Source organism: Trachinotus anak, unplaced genomic scaffold (assembly GCF_046630095.1).
Source record: "Trachinotus anak isolate AG129_WGS33_773 ecotype Australia unplaced genomic scaffold, CSIRO_AGI_Tana_v1 ptg000010l, whole genome shotgun sequence".
NCBI classification, from domain to species: domain Eukaryota; kingdom Metazoa; phylum Chordata; class Actinopteri; order Carangiformes; family Carangidae; genus Trachinotus; species Trachinotus anak.
Genome location: NW_027273861.1, coordinates 26,507,311 through 26,526,767, shown reverse-complemented (window position 1 = coordinate 26,526,767; position 19,457 = coordinate 26,507,311). Strand labels below are relative to the sequence as shown.

The window sequence follows — 19,457 nt, the reverse complement described above, 5'->3', positions numbered from 1 at the left end:
TATTCAGTCTATGGTTAAACTGCCCACAGTCACATGACTATTGAAGCTGGAGGTTGAACTAAGATGTGGTGCCACACTATTGGCTGCAGTCATTTCTGTGTCATTGGTTACTGATAGACTGGATCCCTTGTTTGACCTTCCACTTTATCCTATGAGTCTTTTATTTATTAAATGGACTGATATTTTTACAGATGATTTTTGGAATATTTATATATTTATATATATATTAAAATTGTATATTTTTGAGGGTTTTTTTTCTTAACTACTTTTAATGCACTTGTATTTAAAACAGTACTTGCCCTATCCACATGCAAAGTTGTCATTCGAGAAACCTTAATGACTTAAAAATAGTGCTTTATAGTCTGCACTAACACACAATAGGTGTAAGATTAATGAAATACAGATATAAAGCCAAAAACAAACTATAAAAACTTGTGTTTTCTTGTCTAACAAAACCACTTCAGACTAGAAAGGTTCCCATCAGGTCAACATTTTATTATCAGAATTCAAATATTGTGAACAAAAACATTTACTCGAGTTTGTAACTTGCCTGACGTCTGACTAAGCAACCTAAATTATTTTGTAAAAATTGTACAGATATGAATGAACCCCCTTATAAATCAGCATAAAGTGAGATGAAAAGACAGGGCATGACACATCATCAGCCCCTGGCCAAATACTGGACTTAGCTGCTGTCTGTCAATTCCATTAAGATTTAAGGACATACAGTGTAGTCAGTTCTTGTGTCATATAATAACTTCAGTCCAATAAATCAGAGTATAATAAGCAAAGCCAGAGAGGGGAGGACAGTGGCTCTGCTGTGGGGTGCCAACTCTACTTCCAGATTTTCCCATGTAGTCTTTATCAGAGGTCAGATGATCTCCACTTGATGCTGCAGCACCTTCTGGAACCTGAAAGAAAATAACAGTTTTACCACTTCATGCCACTTCTACTAAACGCTTATATTTTTTCAGTTGGCACTGATACAATACCCGAGTTTTGACATGAATATGAAACACCTTACTTAATTCACTCCCTGTTGCTTGCAGCACTCCGTCTGCTGTTGGTGTGTGTGGCAGTGGCAGAAAAGTCAGAAAACTACTGTCCATTTGCAGCAGAGCATGTGAACTACGTGCTCAACAAGGCGCCCCCAGTGCTACAGATTCATGAGAGGCCAGATACTGACAACTACTTTGTATCTGTAAATGATATTTTACTGTGGCTGCTCCGTCTTGTTCCATTACTCCCTGAGGTGTAATGATTCTGAAACCGAGACCAAAACCGCCATACTGTCACCCCCCCCCCCCAAAAAAAAAAATTTAAATCTGGTACCACCGCTTGCAGGTGCAGCCTGTTGAGCTCTCATTACAGGACCAATGCAACAAAACTCATTTTCCATCTCACCATTAACACCATAACACATGTAAATCACAAAATCATTATTCTATTTATAAGGAAGAGCAAGTTGTAGATTTTGTAAATATTATACGTGAAGTCAGTTGATCAAGAATTAGGCAAGTTTATTTAGCTTCAGATGGGTAATAACTCTGAATAATAGACCAAACCTCGCAATAAATAAAAATTAAATTAAATTTAAAAAAAAAAATGAAATTCAAGTTGGAACAATTATTTGTTAGGTATCTTAACATGAAACCTGCCATGAATTAATTTTCTGTTAATCGACTAATCATTTAGGTTTCACATATGTATGCAAGTAGAGTATGTACAAGCAGAATCTGTAGTAAAACATCGTACAAATATCTTAATATGTAAATCTGAAATGTTGTGGAGTGGAAGTATAAAGAGACATGAAAGAAAAACACTGAAGTAAACGCACTTAGTTACATTCAACCACTTGTAAGAACCGTACGTTATGAAAGTTGCCGTCTCTTCCTCATCAAAGCTCGGATCTCCTCTCGATGCTGAGCAGCTCTACTTCGAAGATGAGCGTCGCTCCTCCGGGGATCTTCGGAGGGGCTCCCCGGTCTCCGTAGCCCAGCTCGGCGGGGATGACCAGCTTCCTCTTCTCGCCCTCGCACATGCCCAGCAGCCCCTGGTCCCAGCCTTTGATCACCTGTCCGGTGCCCAAGGTGAAGGTGAAGGGTCTGTCGCGGGGAATGCTGCTGTCAAACTCAGTGCCGTCCTCCAGCTTGCCCGTGTAGTGCATGTTCAACACGTCTCCTTTGCGGGACTTGATGGGGCAGCTGTCTACCCGCTTCTTGATCCCGATCTGGAGCTTCTTTTTCTCGGCCCCGCTCACCACCGCCGGGCTCAGGGACAGCGCCGTCACCGCCAACACCACAAGCAAACGCATGGCCGCCCACAGTTTACGCTGGTTCACGGTTTAATTTGGAGACTGAGAGCTAAACACCCAGCGAGGAGCCCTGGAGGGATGAATAAGGGAAGCGAGCAGGGAAATCTGTGCCTGAGACCGGATGTACGTACGATACGACCGGATGGTGTTACCAGAAATACCGTCCGGAAAAACGTTTGTTTTGAAGTTGGCTTCAGATTCGTTCAAAAAACGAAATTAATTATTATTATTATTATTATCATTATAATAGATTGCGTTGTAAGCGTTACTTGCTGTCCATTCAGAGTGGTCTAGATTAGTTAGAAAAGTTTATTAGTTTATTAACAATGACTCATCATCCTGTAATTACCACTTGTGGCCACCGCTCACACGCTTTAACTGCCCAATGTGAAGCTAACTTCAGCCTCCCTCCACTGCCTGTTATGTCATCCATTGCTGCCTAGCGGTCACCTGGCTCGGTAAGAGTAAGTCAACTTCTTTATGTGTATTTATTGAAATTTACACCGTAGTCTGAACTACCGTCGACACACCTACACCTATAGCTGACTAACGGTAAACGACGGTGTCTTTTCAGGTCTGGAATACACCACAGGTGGACGGTACTGCTAAGTTAGCCGTCTAAGCTAACGGAACAAACCGGTAATAAACACCGGACAAAATGCTCTCTCGCATGTTGTTTTCCCTCCTCAACAACCTCCATGTCGTCGAGAAGCTGGCAGAGTCTCGGCCGATTCGTAGGGCGGCTCAGATCACAGCCTACGCCATCACCAAGGCTCAGATAGCCGGCCGGGACGCCTCGGAGCGGGTCTTGAGGTCACAGACCCTGCGTCAAGTCCGGGACGAGGCCGGGAAAGTGCCCGGTGACCTGGGGGAGATGAGCAGCCGCCTCAGGAAAGTCCGAGAAACTTTTGTGAATGAGGTAAAGGAAGGGTGGAAGGACGGCTCCAGACAGATCAAGAAGTAAAGAGGACAGACTGGCTGTAGGATGTGTTACTGGCAGACTGACAACATCTCACCTGACTGCCTGTTGAAGGAAACTCAGCAATGTGTTGATAAACTGCAACCATCAGAGAGTGGCTTCATGTTGGACCTGGATCAGTATATAATCAGGAGTGGTTAATAACTTGGAGAGATCATCTGTCCTATGGCCAGATAATTTATGATAAACTAGCTGTGTTCACTCTTCTAAGAAGACCTGTGGCGCTGGCTTGGGAAATTATAAATGTATGTTTGGATTAGTGTGAAAAGGTTAAGTGCGCTTTACTGAAGTAAGTTAACAATTCAGAGTTTTCTCAATAGATTACATCCCCCTGGAACTGAATTGTATGAATAGTCTGTTCACGTAAACAAGACCACAGTGATGTCCTGACAAAGACATTGTTTTTACACTTCCCTCCTCCGCCTGTCGCTCATGGATCTATGACACCAATCCTGCCGAAGACCGTTTTTGATCTGTACATTAAGTTATCAGTAGAAATCCTTTTATCAGGTGAATATGTATATACCAAGGGATGTGATATGTGTAGACAGTGAATTCACCATTTAATTCTGACTGTATAAATAAAGATTATACTTTAAAACACAGCACCTTGACTGCTAGACTATGTCAACTGATTTTCAGAATTTGACCCATGTGTAAGCATGAAGGTGGGCTGTTCTCCGATACTCCAATTGCAATCAAGTGAACCTGAAAGATCCCCAATTACTCAAAAATGTGTTTAGGGATTTGATGATTGTGCAGCATGATGCATCAGCAGTGTTTGACATTCAGAGTTGTAGTGGGAAAGCTTCTCTATGCTCACTCTAAATTTTTAGCTTAAGAAGTGAATGACGTGAGCAGTGTTTTGTAATATCACTAGGTCCGAAGCCTCATGATCCAATATGCAATTCACAGTACACAAGTGTGATGGGAAAATGTAGAGCTTTCAGTGCACATACTGTGGATGTATTTGCATTTTCACAGTTTCTGGACTTTTCAAGGAGGAAGAAGGAGGGAATGTGCTTTTCAGAATTTTAAAAGGGGTAATATGTGTTTTCAGTTGGAAAAATGTATACAAATCATTATTAAAAGCAGAGTATTTTAAATGTTGTTTATGAATAATAAAAAACAGACTGCCACAGCAGTCAGTAGAACTTGAGCTCACAGTTCACTGCCTCCAAGTTGTAACTCATAGTTCATTTGCTTTCACAACTCTGGCAGGAGATGAATTTACAACATGATTTAGGTAGAGATAACAACTCAGGACATTCTTGCTTCCTGTGAGGTTTGGTCAGTGCTGTTGTAAAGGCAGATTCAGCTGTTTGTTTGTTTCGAACACCTGCACACGTTACACCAGTGGAGTCAGCAGAGCATGAACAAAGATGATCACTTCTGGCTCCATGTCTCAGAACATTTGATGCATCTTTTGGGCTTGACCCAGTTACTGTTTCTTAAAGGTGCAATGATAAGTCAATCAACAAAAATAATCAGCAACTACTTTGACAATTAATTGTTTCAGTCATTTTTCAAGCTAAATTTTTATGGTTTGGGCTTTTCAGATGTGGTAATTTGCTGCTTTTAATTATCGTTATTTAATTATTTCATTAATTAGAACATTGAATATCTTTAAACTCTTGGTCAGACAAAAAAAATAAATAAATAAAGTTCATAAGACATGTCCACTTGGGTTCTAGAAAATCCTGATGGGTCTTCTCCACTGTTTTCTGATGTTATATAAATTAATTATGATAATAACAGGCACATTAATCCCTTAAGAAAATATCTGTTAGTTACAGGTGTATTTTCACTACATTGAAACAGAGAAAAAAAGAAAAAGAAAAAAAACAACAGAACTAATTTTACTGCTTATCTCATCGTAGGTTGCATAAATAAATTAGCATCTCCATCTACAGACAGACATTATTCTGATGCAAATGTATTATTCAGTTGCAAAATAAAGATCCTCATATGAAACAGTGGAAAACTGGCAGTGATAACATGATAAATACTCAAGCAACAGCTCAACAGAATTCATTTTGCAGCATATACAGTTGCTTTATTTCATTTGAAAAAGCAGAGGAAACAGCTTTATGTAGTAATACTTGTGCAGACGCACTGGCCTGGCAACTAAATATTAGTTACATGTTACATCATTTCAAAAAAGAAATAAATCTCTATCGAGTGGAAGAGGAGGCATTCGTTTCTGACAGTATGAGTCAGTACATATACACTGATATGGCACCTGAACTTCATATAAAAATAAATCTCTCAACATAGGAAAATACATCCAATCAACAATTTTAAAACCGGAAACAGCATCCAGCCGCAGGAAGTACAGTAGTTATGACAGGAAACTGGTTAGTTTGAGTTACTAAGAGACATTTCTGGAGTGAAATTAACCCGTGTTAAAAGCCTGTCGTCCTTCTTCAGCTGACACACTCTCCTTGTTGACTTAAACCATCCAGACAAATAAAAACTCATTCACTCTCCATCACAAACCACAGGGTGTTTTCTTCATGTTTTCCCCAACACCAGTGTGTCACAGTAACTCACTCCATTTGTGTCTAAATGTATAAACTGAAATGCTACAATGGTTTCAGATTAGTTATGGAAATAAGAGAAAAGCTAAGGAATTATACAGCAAAAGATTTAGATGTTGAGCTGCAGGCAGGCTCCAATGAATACTGAGTTACACTGTGTGAATGAAATTATTCATCTCTTTGACTTTAAAGCATTTAAGGAGAATACATGAAGCTGACAGCCTATGGATGAAAACTCAGTCACTCATCATCATCACACCATCCCCAGCACAGCTCTGTGTGGAGGCAACACTAGTGCATATTCACTGATATGGCATTAGCTTATAGCAAGAAACACTGCCTGAACGAAGAGGCAGCGCCAGTCGTACTCACAGAGCAAGGAGCAGCAGAGCAGAACAGCAACCTGACTTCTAAACACACATGAAGCCTTTGCTAACAGGGTGGCTGACCTGGGATCAGTCAGTCGGGTTACTTAACGGTACCAGGAGAAAAAGCTTTAAAGATGTAGTGATGTATTTTTGTCTTAGCAAGAAACAGGAGGTTGGGACTGACTGAGTGAGCTGATTTGAATAGTAAATGAGTTCAAGAGTAAACTTCCCACCCATTTTACTGCAGCTAGTGTTCCTAAGGTTAAAGGACCAGTCCACCCAAATAAGAAAAAAAATCCAATTTCTCATCTACCTCGAGTAAGTTTGTAAATTCTGTTGTTATTTGTCCAAGTTTGTACCCACACCAATACAAGAGATGTTCTGAAGATGGTGCTCACATCCTTGAAAAGTTACAATTACAAATTCAAGAGCAATTCAACAGAATTTTCTAGATAATCGCCAGACACTGAACTATTTTGAAACTACTTACTACTACTACTACTACTACTACTACTACTACTACTACTACTACTACAACTCAAACCTGCACTTGCACTGATCACTGCAGTTTAAGTGACTGATCACTGCAGTTTAAGTGACTAGGCTTCAATGAGGTATCAAAGTGTTATCTGTGGCTCATGTGACGTTAAAAATCAGATTGGCTGTTCTTTGTAAAAAACAAGCTTTGGAGATAGAGAGAGGCACTGACCACTAAAGCAGTGTAACAGGTGGCAGCATACGCACTGATATGGCAGCTCACCTTCAGTAAACAAAGTGGTAGCAGCTTCTTCTCTCATCTAACTAACTGTGCTCTGCCACGAAAAACAAGTCCTTCATTTTCTTCAACAGCAGCACCATTTAAATCCAAAGGCAGTTCCAACATGCCATTCTCTCAGAGATTAAAATATCATCCAATCAGGTAGAAGCTTTGCAATCGTATAATAAAAACACATTCAGGAGATAGAAGGAGTGGGTCTCCAGGGAAGCAGGGACCAGAAAAAGGCTGTAGTGGATGATTTGATTTGGCAACAATCAAGATGTCAAACATCTGAAAGTGGTGAAAGAAAGAAGGGAAGGATACAGGGAATGTATAAAAGATAAAAAGGGGAGGAAAGGAGTAGGAGAAGGGTCATATTGTGCCTTTACATCCAGACGTTGGTCAGCACGAAGCTGAACAGGGCCACCAGCAGCAGCCATGCAGACGACGTCACTGGAAGAGGGAGAGAAATCGGGAAATATTAGAGGTTGTACAAAAGGAAGCAACTCTGTCTTTTAGAGGGTAAGCTCTGAGACAAAGTGGTAATTTTAAGCCATGAAGCATCACTGTCTTTATTTATGGATCAGTCTTCCTTTCTTCCTTTGTCAATCTCTCCATCAATTTTCTATCCATCCATTTACTTAATGCCTCATGTGCAGCTGAATGATTGTGGATGAATGATTCATCTCATCGTTGCAGAGGGGGGGCTACACTGTTCATCCATTTCTTTTATTATATCATCTGTAATATCTTAGACATCCCAGTTAGTACAAGGAGAAAAAAAAATAAATAAATAAAACAGAAAGACACAAATGTTTGCAGCATTTCTTAAAAGAAGCTCATACTACCTGGCAAGTAAACTGTATGTTGAAAAGCACTTAGAAATAGCTCCTTTAAATAAATCTGAAAACTTACATTCCTCTTTGTGAAGTTGGTGTATTTATTTAATTAAGAGACGTGCAAGCGGTGAGAGTTCACACTGCACTTTGTGGTTTTAGCAATAAACTTTATTTCATATTCACAGAGAATAAAGGAAAAACAAAATTAAATTAAATCTCACATATTAAGAACAGCAGTGACTTGGATTGGCATTGGATTGTAAGGATTGATGTGTTTTTACCTGCAACTGATGAGTTACACTCCATTTCGACCAGTGAGTCCATGTAGCCCTGTCCTAGCCACTCCTGGTAGGTCTTTCTGTCCGCGACGCCCACGAGGCGAACGGTGGAGTCTTTGAAGACAAGGTCTGTGCCCTGATAGTTCTGCGAGTCAAACATCCTGAAACCAGTTCCTGTGTCGCTGCCGAAATATGTCTACAGGGAAACAGTGAGGGGGAGAGATTTTAATTTCTTTATTTACTGGTCATACTTATCTTCCAAAATCCTTTAGTGGTGTGTTCAAGGACATAAGGGCTGTGAAATCCTAAATGGATTAAGTGGAGAATTTTTACTTCACTTTTCTTTCATATGCTTTCTGAACAGCCTACGTATCTTTGTGGGAGTACATGCAGAGTGATCTAATGTTGAATATGTACATTTGCCTTTAAAAGGTTAGGTTTTGGTTTTAACAGGAAGTAGAGTATGTTTTATTTCACAAATTCTATGTGTTGAACATATTCAAGCTCTTCTTCCTCTTAGTTCTGGACTTTTCACTGAGATAGGAAGTTATGCTGAAGCTGTGCAAAACGAACTGTGCTTCTCGTCCACCAACACAAGTCATAATTTTTTTTTTAATTTGTTTATACGGTACAAAGTCTGAACTTTTGACAGGTACTGTATTTGCTGCTTTCTGTTTTCTTGAAGTCAACTAGTAATCCTCAGATTTTGGAGCATCCTTGAATGCACCACCAAGAAGAATTACCACATGATGATGACATAAGTTGTTCAGTCTTTGAAGGATTCCCTATCTTAATCCACTTTCAGGTGTCTGCACTTTGTTGGCTTGACTCACTCACAAACAGGATATACCTGCAGTATTAACACTCGTACCTGAGCGCGGTCCAGGAGTCCGTAGACAGCATGGATGTTGGTACCTGGCCGTACCATTACAGCGTGGGAGGGGACTCTGGCCAGGTTACAGTATTTGTATTGTGTGACCTCGGCTTTAGTGCCTTGAGAACAGAGCAGCTGGAAATCTGTAGAGCGGAGATCTACAGCCCAGGATTCTCCAGAGTTACCTGAAGCAACACATAAAGTGAGGTGGTAAAAATTCTGAGACCCCTACAAGAAAAAAAACATTGAAAATCTTGGAGCTACTTGTCTTACCGTCAGTGTTTTGGAAGACAGTAGAATGCTTGATGAAAGCCACGTCTCCATCTCCCTTCGCCAGACACCTGAATGGACAGATAAACAGACACATGTAGTGTGTGGCGTAAAATCAAGTAGCTTTTCTGTTAGAGGCAGAAGAGCTTCAGTGTGGGATGAGCTATTCTAGGTGCGTTCATTTTGCCCATAGACAAAGAAACATGACTGTTTCTGGTCTTGGATCAGTATGAGACTCTCACGACCACAATCATCAGTGCAAAAGATGAACAGCTGTGCAACAAAAAATATCCAGTTCTTTGGTAAAAGGTCGAAGCCTGTGTCGATAGAAACTAAAAGGAAGACATGAACTACAAATCCCAAAGTGCTTCACTAAGAAACATCCAATCACTGAGCTTGAAATTCCAGCAGCGGCTGAAAGCTAAATGCTACAGTGCTGACAATACAATCAGCAGGTTAAATCTATTGACTTTTGTTTTCTTGGTTAACTTTTGAATCCAACAACTCTGAAGCTCTGTTTTTTTCCAAATTCAATTACTAAGCATTTGCCACAGCTTTGATTCACACCTTTGAATGGAGTTGTGCCATAAACCTATAGTATCGTTACATTATGTAGGAGAGGCACATGTTTTTATGTTAAGTAATGAACATATAATCTGGTTTGGGAAGTTCCAGTGTACCTGAAGGCACCGTTGTATCCATCATACAGGTCTTTTCCCTTCTCGCATTTGTTGTTCCCTGTTGTGTCTCCCACACACAATTCACACAGGGTGCCAGGAAAACCAGGCTGATTGGCACCTGGTACACAGCTCTGCTTGAAGAACCCTCCCACCGCTAAGCATCATGGGAGAGACAGGAAACAGGAAGTCAAACACTGGAAGGAAAATTCTGAATTGTACTGTAAACCTATTATGTTTTCTAAGATGCTCCATCCTCAGTACAAACACTCCTCAGACTGTGACAAATTACTAATTTATCGAGAGCCTCCTCCTCACTGGACGGGTAGAGTTTCGAAGACATAGCCAGCAGCATTCTAACAAAATATGGTTTTGTGTTGCATTATGTGAAATGTAGGCTCTAGCATGTTTAGGGGCTGATCCATCAGGGATCAGCATGGCTCAGCCTCTGCTGCACAGATTTTAACCCTGCTTTTTTCTGTCCCTTCAAAGTACCCAAACGTATGGAGTAATAAAGTGTCACACTAAGCCACACTACTATGCCTTTTGAAATTACAAAAATTCTATTCACATACTCCCAAATTTCTTTGTTATCATTGTGAACATTATTTCACTCTTATCACGTCAGATGTAGCGTGTAGGATGTTAACATGTTACTGTATAATCAAGCCTATGTTTACTACTGCAAACTGAACGTTCAGCTCCCAACCACCTAATAATGTAGCACAAATGCTTTAAAGCTTCAAGCGCTCTGACATTTTCAATTTTTTTAAGCTTATTTTGTGAAATTTTGCTTTCATTTGACAATTGTCAGTATAAAGACAGACATGAACTGCAGGAGGAGAGAGAGGGGCACGCTGGCATTTTCAGACTTTTAATGATTTTAAACTAGTGCTGAAACAAATGAGTCATTTAAACCAATAGCCACCTGACAGAAAATAAATCAGCAGCAACTTTATACTAATAATTATTAATCGTTCTCTGTTCCCAGCTTCTTGAGTCTAAGAATTCTATGCTATGCTCTGTTTTATGTCAGTGTGAGTATTGGACTAGTCATCAGTCAAAACAGGCATTTTGACCAAACTTATCAGCAGAAGAAACAATAAAGAAAAAAACCTTTACTTTTATCCCTGATAAAAACTAGAAAAGGAATTGATTTCTGCACGAGTGAGTTCAGCTGACGTGTCCAGCTCACACCTCTGCCACACTCACTGACACTCACACACCGACCTCCCACTGACCTTGGGGTATTTCACATTGCTGAGGGGTGATCAGGCCTCTCTCGATCAGCGCTGCTACAGGAACGTTCCAGCCAGCAGTGCGACCATATCCGGTGTGACAGGAGCGGCGGCCACGCAGGTCGTCAAGGTTACGGATGTCAGTGCTGCTCTTTTTTACCACCACAACTGCATAGTACATGGAGCCATCACGGTCGTCTGGAGAGAACAGAAAACGACACATGTAGGAATGTGCTGTCTTTGAATCCAGAATGTGAGGCTGTGGATTTTTTTCTTTCCTGTGTTTTTCTGTGTTTTTACCTGTATAGCTCTCGCCAGCCGCAGGGACCAAGCCGTAGTCTTTGCCTGCTGTGTAGATGTAACCTCCATCCAGAGTGATGGCATCGGCCTCTTTGTTCTACACCAACATGAAATGGAAGAAGACAGATTGAAATTGCAGAACTGCTGGAAAAACTGTGTCTTAACAGCTATTTTTTTGGATTGCCAGGAAATTTGGTGCAGACATTAATTTCCCTCTCTGTTAGCCTGCTAACAAGCTAAATCCAGATAAATGTCTGTTGTTTATCTGCAAAGAAAAATGTACTTTTTCCCTCATGCTCCTGTTTTAAAAAAAAAAATCACATTCATGGCTCAAGTTTGACTCCACTCCACGTCAAATATAACCTGAGTGGTTTGTGGTTGTTTAGAGTCATCATTTGTCCACCTGTCCACCAAAGTTTATCTTAAAGACTGAAAAACCAAACCTTTAAGCATTCAGTATTAAAAATGTTACGTGTTAATGTTAAAGAACAAATATCAGCCGATATAACAGTTTCTGATTATTTAAACTAAAATATCAGTCTCGGCCTCAAAAACCAAGTCTCCATCACAACTCAGTCTTTTCCCTTGAATTTCAAGTGTTGAATGTTTTAATTTAAAATGAATGGTCACTGCAGCTCTTCTTGAGGACGCAGCAGACAGGAACATCGGATCACCTTGATTTTCTGCATGCAGTCAGTCACGGAGTCCCCGTAGACACACTGGATGCTTGGAGTCAGACCTTTACTCTGAAAGGCCACAGCCATGTCAGCACACTTCTGCTGCTCACCGCTGGACACCACACACCACCGCAGAACACCTAGGATATTCACAGATAGATGGGTGAGAGGTAAAGAAGGAAAGAAAGACAGATTGTTTGGTAGATTTGTCCAGTGAACCAGACAAGGTTAAAACAGAAATCAATCAACTTCATACAGAAGCTAACAAGAAATCCACAAGTGTTCTTTCCCCTTAGTTAGTCACTACTAGCTTCTCATGACTATTTTTAAAACTATTTTCATGTGTAAGCACCGCTGAAGTATTTTACTGCGTATTGTGTGAATGCTAAGTGTGTGGCAGTGAAGGTAATAAGGCTTATATATGATTTGATAGCAACAATGATAATGTTACTAAGAGAAAAGGTCTTACTTTCTGGTTTACAGTCCATGGCGCTCATAGCATTGTAATAGTAGTGGCCCAACCACTTCTTGGGGTCGTCTGACTCCACCCCCTGAAACATGACGGATGAATCGGAGAACAGCACAGTTCCTCCTCCATACGCCGCAGATGAAAACATCTGGAAGCCCGACTTTTCCTGCAGACAAGAGGTTACACTTCCTTAGCCTCACCGTGAAAATACATTGTCACAATTAGAGGTTAATGTGGTGGAATACATCTTTGAGCCCATATAGAGATATAGACACCATGACACCATACATGTGGCACCCTTTCTCAGTAGCTAAATGATTCTGTGAAAAAGTGTTTTTTTTTTTTTGCTCCACACAGAAACTATTTTAACAATATTAATATGTCCCCTGTATTAACATGTTAGTGTTTTGACTTTTTAATTTGCTGTTAATATGGTGGTAACTGTCTTAAAAAGAGCTTCAGCCATCGTTGTCTTTATAAAACAAGGTTGTAATCCGCCCTTCAGGGCAGATTGGAGGCTACAGTGAGTTGCTATAACAAAGTGACCAGACAGGCCAGAGCTAGCTGGTTAGTGTGCTAACTTCAGGAGAAGAAAAGAGTCGATAGAGACAGGACTTCACACATCAAGTTACACAACATGATCGAAAGCTCTTGTACAGCTGCTAAACAGGCTGTGTGGTGCAATTGTTTTATTACAATTTAAAGATTTAGATCTTACTTTGGTTCTTATTGAGAATGCTGCACATGAGGATAATTCTACCTTGGACTATACTATCACATTTTCCTCAGCAAAGTCTTTCAGGTGTCAGGTTCTGACATTAACAATGTGCAGAAATGAAACAAGCCATTTGGGACACTGGGGTCCTGTTTATGAATGGGCAGAGGACCAGGTGATGGGTGTTACTACGGCAGCGTGTGTGAGCTGTTTGGACGTACCAGCCCCTCCGTCAGCATGTTGAACACCACAGAGGGAGTGATGTCACTGGCGACCACGATGCCACGGAACGGGACCCGGACCAGGTGGCATGTTTTCCACTGAGAGACCGGCGCTCTGGTGCCGTCACGACACAACAGCTCATAGTCAGATGACTTCAGTGCTTGTGCCCAATCTGGGCCATGACCTGGTGAAAAAAAATAACTGGTTAGCCCACAGACAGGTTCACAAATAAATGCAATACTGTAATGAGCAAATAATCACTGTCCACCCATAACTAAGACGTTACCATCAGTGTTCTCCTCGACAGTTGTGTGTTTGATGAAAGCCACCTCTCCTGTACCGTTAGCCATACACCTACAGAGAAATTCACAATTAAGGTGCGAGCTAGGAAAGTAAGGAACCTGAAAAGGAGAGAACAAGAATGACATCCACTCCACATGCATGTACACAGTTCTGCAGGACAGTAACCTCTGAGCATGAGTGTGTGTTACCTGAAAGCTCCTTCGTAGCTGAAGTATCTCTCCTTGTCGCTCTTCTCACATTTGTGCTGTCCGTTGGCGTCTCCTATGCACAGCTGACACAGAGACGCAGGATCCTCAGGCGTGTTTGCTCCGGGGATACAGCTCGACCCAAAGAAATTTGCCACACCTAATCGCAAACACACACACATACTCATGTTTATCTCCAGCTCTCTGTATGTTCAGTATATATATGTGTTTGTGTGTATGGGCATTTTTCCTACCCTGTGAGATGCTGCAGCCCATCACAGACATGTAACCCTGGTCTATGAAGTATCCTAAAGGCATGTTCCAGCCGGCTGTTCGGCCTTTCCCGGTGTGGCAGGTCTTTCTTCCTGCCAGGTTGTTGATGTTGATGGCAGGGTTCGCTTTCTTCACCACGGCAACTGCGTAGTAGACGGCACCAGTACCTGAGGCAACAACAGCACCGGCGTCAACACATACGTGGCACTGAGACAGCAACGTGCTGTTATCAGGGAACAGAAATAAAATCTAGATCCAAGTGGAGACTATCAGTCCTGCTCTGAAATAACCCACATGCTGTGCAGAGAATATAATCAGAGTGTGATAACTCAGAACAACTGTGTTATCCATGATGAACAACAAGATGAAACTGAACTCAGAATTATCTGATTAGTGAGTTTAGTAAATATATTTTCAGCGTGACATGACTTAAATATATAGGTCAGTTTGTGTGTTGAGAAATGATGAATTACAAGTTATTTCTTCTCATAAAAAAGAGAAGATTCATGTTAGGTGTGATAACTTTGTCAGATCTAGGACATTAGTGGAGGCCAGAAGACTAAAATCATAAAAATCAAATTTGACAACAACAGGTTAGAAGAGTTCTTTAGGAATCACTGTGATGCTCTATTAGCATCACAGTGACACAGTGACGACTGTAACTCCTTCACTGTTGCTGATCCTCATATAATATTTGAACTTGTACTTTTAATCCCCACCATTACTGCCGCAGACTAAATTTCCAGCATATAATTTCTGTTTTAGTTATTGTTAAATCTTACGGTCAGCCTTTGATTCACCGCCAGCCATCTTGAAAGAGGCGGTCTTCCCCAGGGTGTAGATGTCCTTGGCGTACATGGACAAGGCATCAACTTCTTTTCTCTGCAGCAACACAGCAAATTAAAAAAAAGATTAATGATGTTACAAATGTTGGGGAGTAACTGGAATTGCAATGTTGAACAACTCAAATAACTAATTAATTTGTAGTATATCATGAAGAAACACAAGGAGCTTTTGTGGCCTTGTGATGATTAAAACATTCAGGGAGACATTACAACCATGAGTATATCAAATATTTACTTACTACCAACAGAGTGAAATTTATAATGCATGCATTCACATTTGCATTTCCCTCCTTGTTCAGCTTCTGGTAACTACGAGGTCATGGTCACAGATCAGAAATCCTCCAGTTTGTGGTCATAAACAGCCCAGTTCGCTCTCTGGGCCCTGATAACTGATAACTGATCACCTATTGAGATGTTTATTGCAACTTTCCACGTGGTCTCTGTTATCTGATGCCTGATTGTGTGTTCTGCCACTCTAAGTAATATATTAGCTTTTAACAAATCCCCTGCTGTCCTGACTGATACAACCTAATAGATAAATAAATTAATATTTAATATAATGAGCCACATCAATCCACACAATGCACTAGACAGTGTGATGAAGAAGTGGTATAAAACACAAAAACAACCTACGATAAGCACAAGGTTTAAAGAGCAATTCAATCAAGTTCCAATCCAACCTGCAGTTTCTGAACGCAGCCCTCGACTGTCCCTCCGCCGACGCAGCTGAGAGACGGACGGATGGAGACGTCGGCGAACGCCTGTGACATGGCCTGACATTTCCTCTGCTCTGGGTCTGAGATGGTGCACCATCTGATGGTGTTCTGGCCAAACGCTGAGGGACAGAGACACATTCAGTTAGTACAATATTACACCAAATGATTCATGAAAACATCTTGCAGTCCTGAGTATTTAACAACTACAACCGTGAGACAACAGGCCCCTGGACACCGACACCTAAAGAGCATGAAGACACTTCAGTCATTTTGCATCTCTCTCATTTGCAGGTGAAGGCCAGGGGCCCAAGGGGTCAAAGGGCCAAGTTGTCTCATTTAGTAATCCATATGTTCTGCCATTTCCACTGTACTCCCTGTCTTGGTATAGTTCTACCAAACCTGGAACTCACAGCCCCTCAAAGGACAAGATAAAGTCAAAGAATCACAAGATAAATAACAAAATGCAATATATATATATATATTTTAAATATGTTTTCTGATGTTTCTCACATACTCTCCAGGCCTCTAAAAACTCTGCAGATGAAGCAAACTGAGAAGAGAACATCCCTCATTTGTTGAAATGCAAAAGCTGTGACGAGGAATCATGAGTAGATGTTGCTTTGTTCTGGAAATGTCACAAGTCAAAATGTCTGTTGAGCAGAAAAAAATCTGCAGTTTCTGTTTTCTTATCAGGGTCATCAAAAATAGGCACAAGTAATTCTGTTACTGCAGTAACAGTAGTACCACCGTTTATTTCTTTTAGTACTACTCTTTATTTCACATCAACTTTGTCGTCCTTGTGTTTCATTTCTGAGCTGAAAATGGAAAAAAAGGTTTTTCCAGAAACAAAACAAAGATACTGATACTTGTGTATTAAGGTGTAATAAAGCAGTTCTTACCAGTATATACGATCAGCAGTAGAGCTCCCACTGTCCTCCACATGGCCATGGCCTCGTTCTATCGTCCTCCCTCCGTTAAGTAAAATAGCCTCCTTTTCCCTCTCCGCTACTTTATATGTTGAGTCCAGAGTCAAAGTCCAACTTCTATCTCCAAGACCCGGCTTAAAGTCCTCGTGTGAAGCTCAGAGGAGGTTGTATTTTCAGTGATTTACAACATGGTCATCTACAACATGCCAGGAATCACAAGACTCAGCTCGAGTATGTGAGGCTCAGAGTGGAGTGTATGAAGTGTGCGTCCCTGGCGTGTACCTGGTCTGACACGTCTCTGCTGCTGCCGCCGGGCTGCGCGCCAAAGCCCGGACAGAGAGGTCTTTTACAGTCAGGACCCCACCTCTGCTTTCCTCTCACTCTCCTACTCTACTAGTGTGGTGATTTTCCACTGATGACCAAAGGCAAAGAAGAGATTCATTCCAACACAGTGAGACCGTTGGTCACTGAGTCACTCCTCTGGCTGCTGAGAGCAGAGAACAGAGACGAGCAGTCTGTTTACCTGCTTCCCTTACTAACTTAGCCCTTGTCTTTGAATCTCAGAGGCTGAATTTGTCCTGAGCAGAATAAGAAAGTAAATGAAATTGGTTATTTTCATTGAACTTTCATGTCATACCAAAAAACCAATTCCACAGAATCTGTTCATGTGGTCACTGAAGTAAAGTGAAGTTGGTGTTAAAGTGGTGCAGAGGGCCTTGTTCCATGTGGTGGAACAAGTATTCAGACCTTTTACTGAAGTACCAATACCACAGTGTAAAAAAGAAAACAAGTAAAAGGGCATTTAAAATCATGCTTCAGTAAAAGTATATAAGTACAATTGTGAAATGTACTCAAAGTATCAACAGTAAAAGTTCTCACGCTGCAGAGAAACTGTTCCCGACAGGACGCTGTGTTTCTGTGTTGGGTAGCACCGGTTTCATCTGTGACTGGAAGACCTCTGCCAAGGCCAGCGTCAAACAGCATGGACCAAATTTAATTCAATCCAAACTGAAGTTGGATATGAGGATGGATGATTATGGTCATTAAATATTTCTGCTACATTTGGTGAAACACAGGAAGGCAGCCTTATCATAAAATCTGTAATTGCTCTGAATGTGCCTCCATAAAAATTACCTAACATGAGTGATAAGACTAATAAAGATTTAAAAATCTATAATCTATGACCTATACATGAAATGAAATGAGACAGTATACTCTTGATCATTTTGAGCTAGTTCAACTTAAAAATGTAGGCTCCCCAGCAGCTGTAGAAGAGTTGGAGTGAACCTCGGTTGAATAAATAGTTTAAGCTCATCTCATATGTTCTGAAACTGTTAAACCAACTGAGCTTTGTTTACTAAACTTGAGAAAAGAAATTAAAGCAATTTAAGAAAATATGCTGATGTTTCTTTAAAAATCTAATTTAATGAGTTAAGGGAACTCTCAGAAATACATTCACCTAACTCATTATTTCAGGGCAACTTGAGCTAACTTGAAATTAACACTTAAATTTACTTTAAGTTAATGAGAAAAGATTAGCTTTGTTTCTGCAAAATCCCTGTATGATGTCATACAGCACAGGCAATGCAACTTGACATTAGGTGGAATACAGAGCAAGTAAAACTACATTCACTTACCTTTCCAGTGGTTATTGTGGGGCAGTAAATCTGACTGAGTTTGTAGTTGGCTGTGGTGTCGGATTATGTTTATGCTGCTGCAACATTCACAGTGTGATGGAGTGAGGATGACACGGAGGTGACAGCCACACTGAGGTCTCAGGATGGTGCTATTTTCGCCTCCTGCTGTGTTCATTACAAGAGCAGTCGGCGCCCAGCATCATCTCACCTGAGAATCCGCTGTCACCACTGAAAATCAGACTTTCTCTGAAACGTGAATTTTATGATACAGTTAGTGAAAACAACTTGAATCTACTTTTCTTTGTTCGAAAATGCTGAAACAGCTGATTTGTCTGTTCCTCGTCCTCAGCACCACTGAGCTTTGCCTGTTTTCACACCCAGCAGGTTCTGTGTGCAGCCAAGGTGCTCAGCACTTTAGAAGATCCTTACAGATCATATAACAACACTATTTGAACAGCTGGTGTTTTGTTCTCTGACTACTTGCCAACTTCCATTTGTTCTATAACTTATATCTCTAACAGTAGTTTACTGCAGGATATTACGTGTCATTGCTACATTATGGTGACCTGAACTCAAAGACCAGATGATCTGGAAGAGCGTGATGAAGTGAACCTTGGACGTGACTTTGTGACGGAAGCTAAAATTATCCACGGAGATGAATACTGATACTGATCTCAGATAACTAAGGCATTGTTTAAAAATGTGAAAATAAGGCTCAAGAATTTCCTTGAAATGACTTTGTTATCTTTTTTAATAATCTTAGCATTTTACTTATTTTCTATTATTTATTGATGTGCCCTTTGCTTGTTTTTATTGAATTACTAATGTTAACTCTGTAAAGCTAAGACTACTTTTGTGCTCACCTAAGTTATACTTACAAATCCTTCATTTTAGAATCATTTCCTATTTCCTAACGTCTACAAAATTTCCTGGAAAGAGCTCCGCAATTTGTTATGAATTAGAGGGAAAATTAATTTGGCTGCTTCTAAAGAACTGGTTCTTAGTAAGTGCCTTGCAGGGAGTTGTTTTTAATGTTGCATGAAAGGTGCTACACA

At 40.7% G+C, this 19,457-nt stretch overlaps 3 protein-coding genes across 3 annotated transcripts; 1 reads left to right on the top strand and 2 right to left on the bottom strand.

The window, feature by feature from the left end:
* Nucleotides 1-474: 474 nt before the first annotated feature.
* fkbp2 (FKBP prolyl isomerase 2) lies at nt 475-2,890 on the bottom strand. The gene is made up of 2 exons (XM_071486461.1): nt 1,871-2,890; nt 475-911 (listed from the first exon to the last, which is right to left on the bottom strand). The coding sequence occupies exon 1, from the start codon at nt 2,312-2,314 to the stop codon at nt 1,898-1,900; it is 417 nt and encodes a 138-aa protein (XP_071342562.1). The 5' UTR covers nt 2,315-2,890; the 3' UTR covers nt 475-911; nt 1,871-1,897.
* Nucleotides 2,891-2,972: 82 nt separating this feature from the next.
* Nucleotides 2,973-3,278, top strand: LOC139626195 (protein NCBP2AS2-like). Its single transcript, XM_071486462.1, has one exon. It carries the CDS (start codon nt 2,973-2,975, stop codon nt 3,276-3,278), a length of 306 nt encoding a protein of 101 aa, XP_071342563.1.
* A 2,045-nt stretch (nt 3,279-5,323) lies between these two features.
* meltf (melanotransferrin) lies at nt 5,324-17,086 on the bottom strand. The gene is made up of 17 exons (XM_071486460.1): nt 16,739-17,086; nt 15,804-15,958; nt 15,061-15,160; nt 14,260-14,445; nt 14,009-14,165; nt 13,804-13,871; nt 13,517-13,701; nt 12,581-12,746; nt 12,109-12,251; nt 11,435-11,531; nt 11,138-11,332; nt 9,900-10,053; nt 9,223-9,290; nt 8,947-9,134; nt 8,079-8,271; nt 6,567-7,411; nt 5,324-6,355 (listed from the first exon to the last, which is right to left on the bottom strand). The coding sequence occupies exons 1-16, from the start codon at nt 16,785-16,787 to the stop codon at nt 7,344-7,346; spliced, it is 2,172 nt and encodes a 723-aa protein (XP_071342561.1). The 5' UTR covers nt 16,788-17,086; the 3' UTR covers nt 5,324-6,355; nt 6,567-7,343.
* Nucleotides 17,087-19,457: the final 2,371 nt, after the last annotated feature.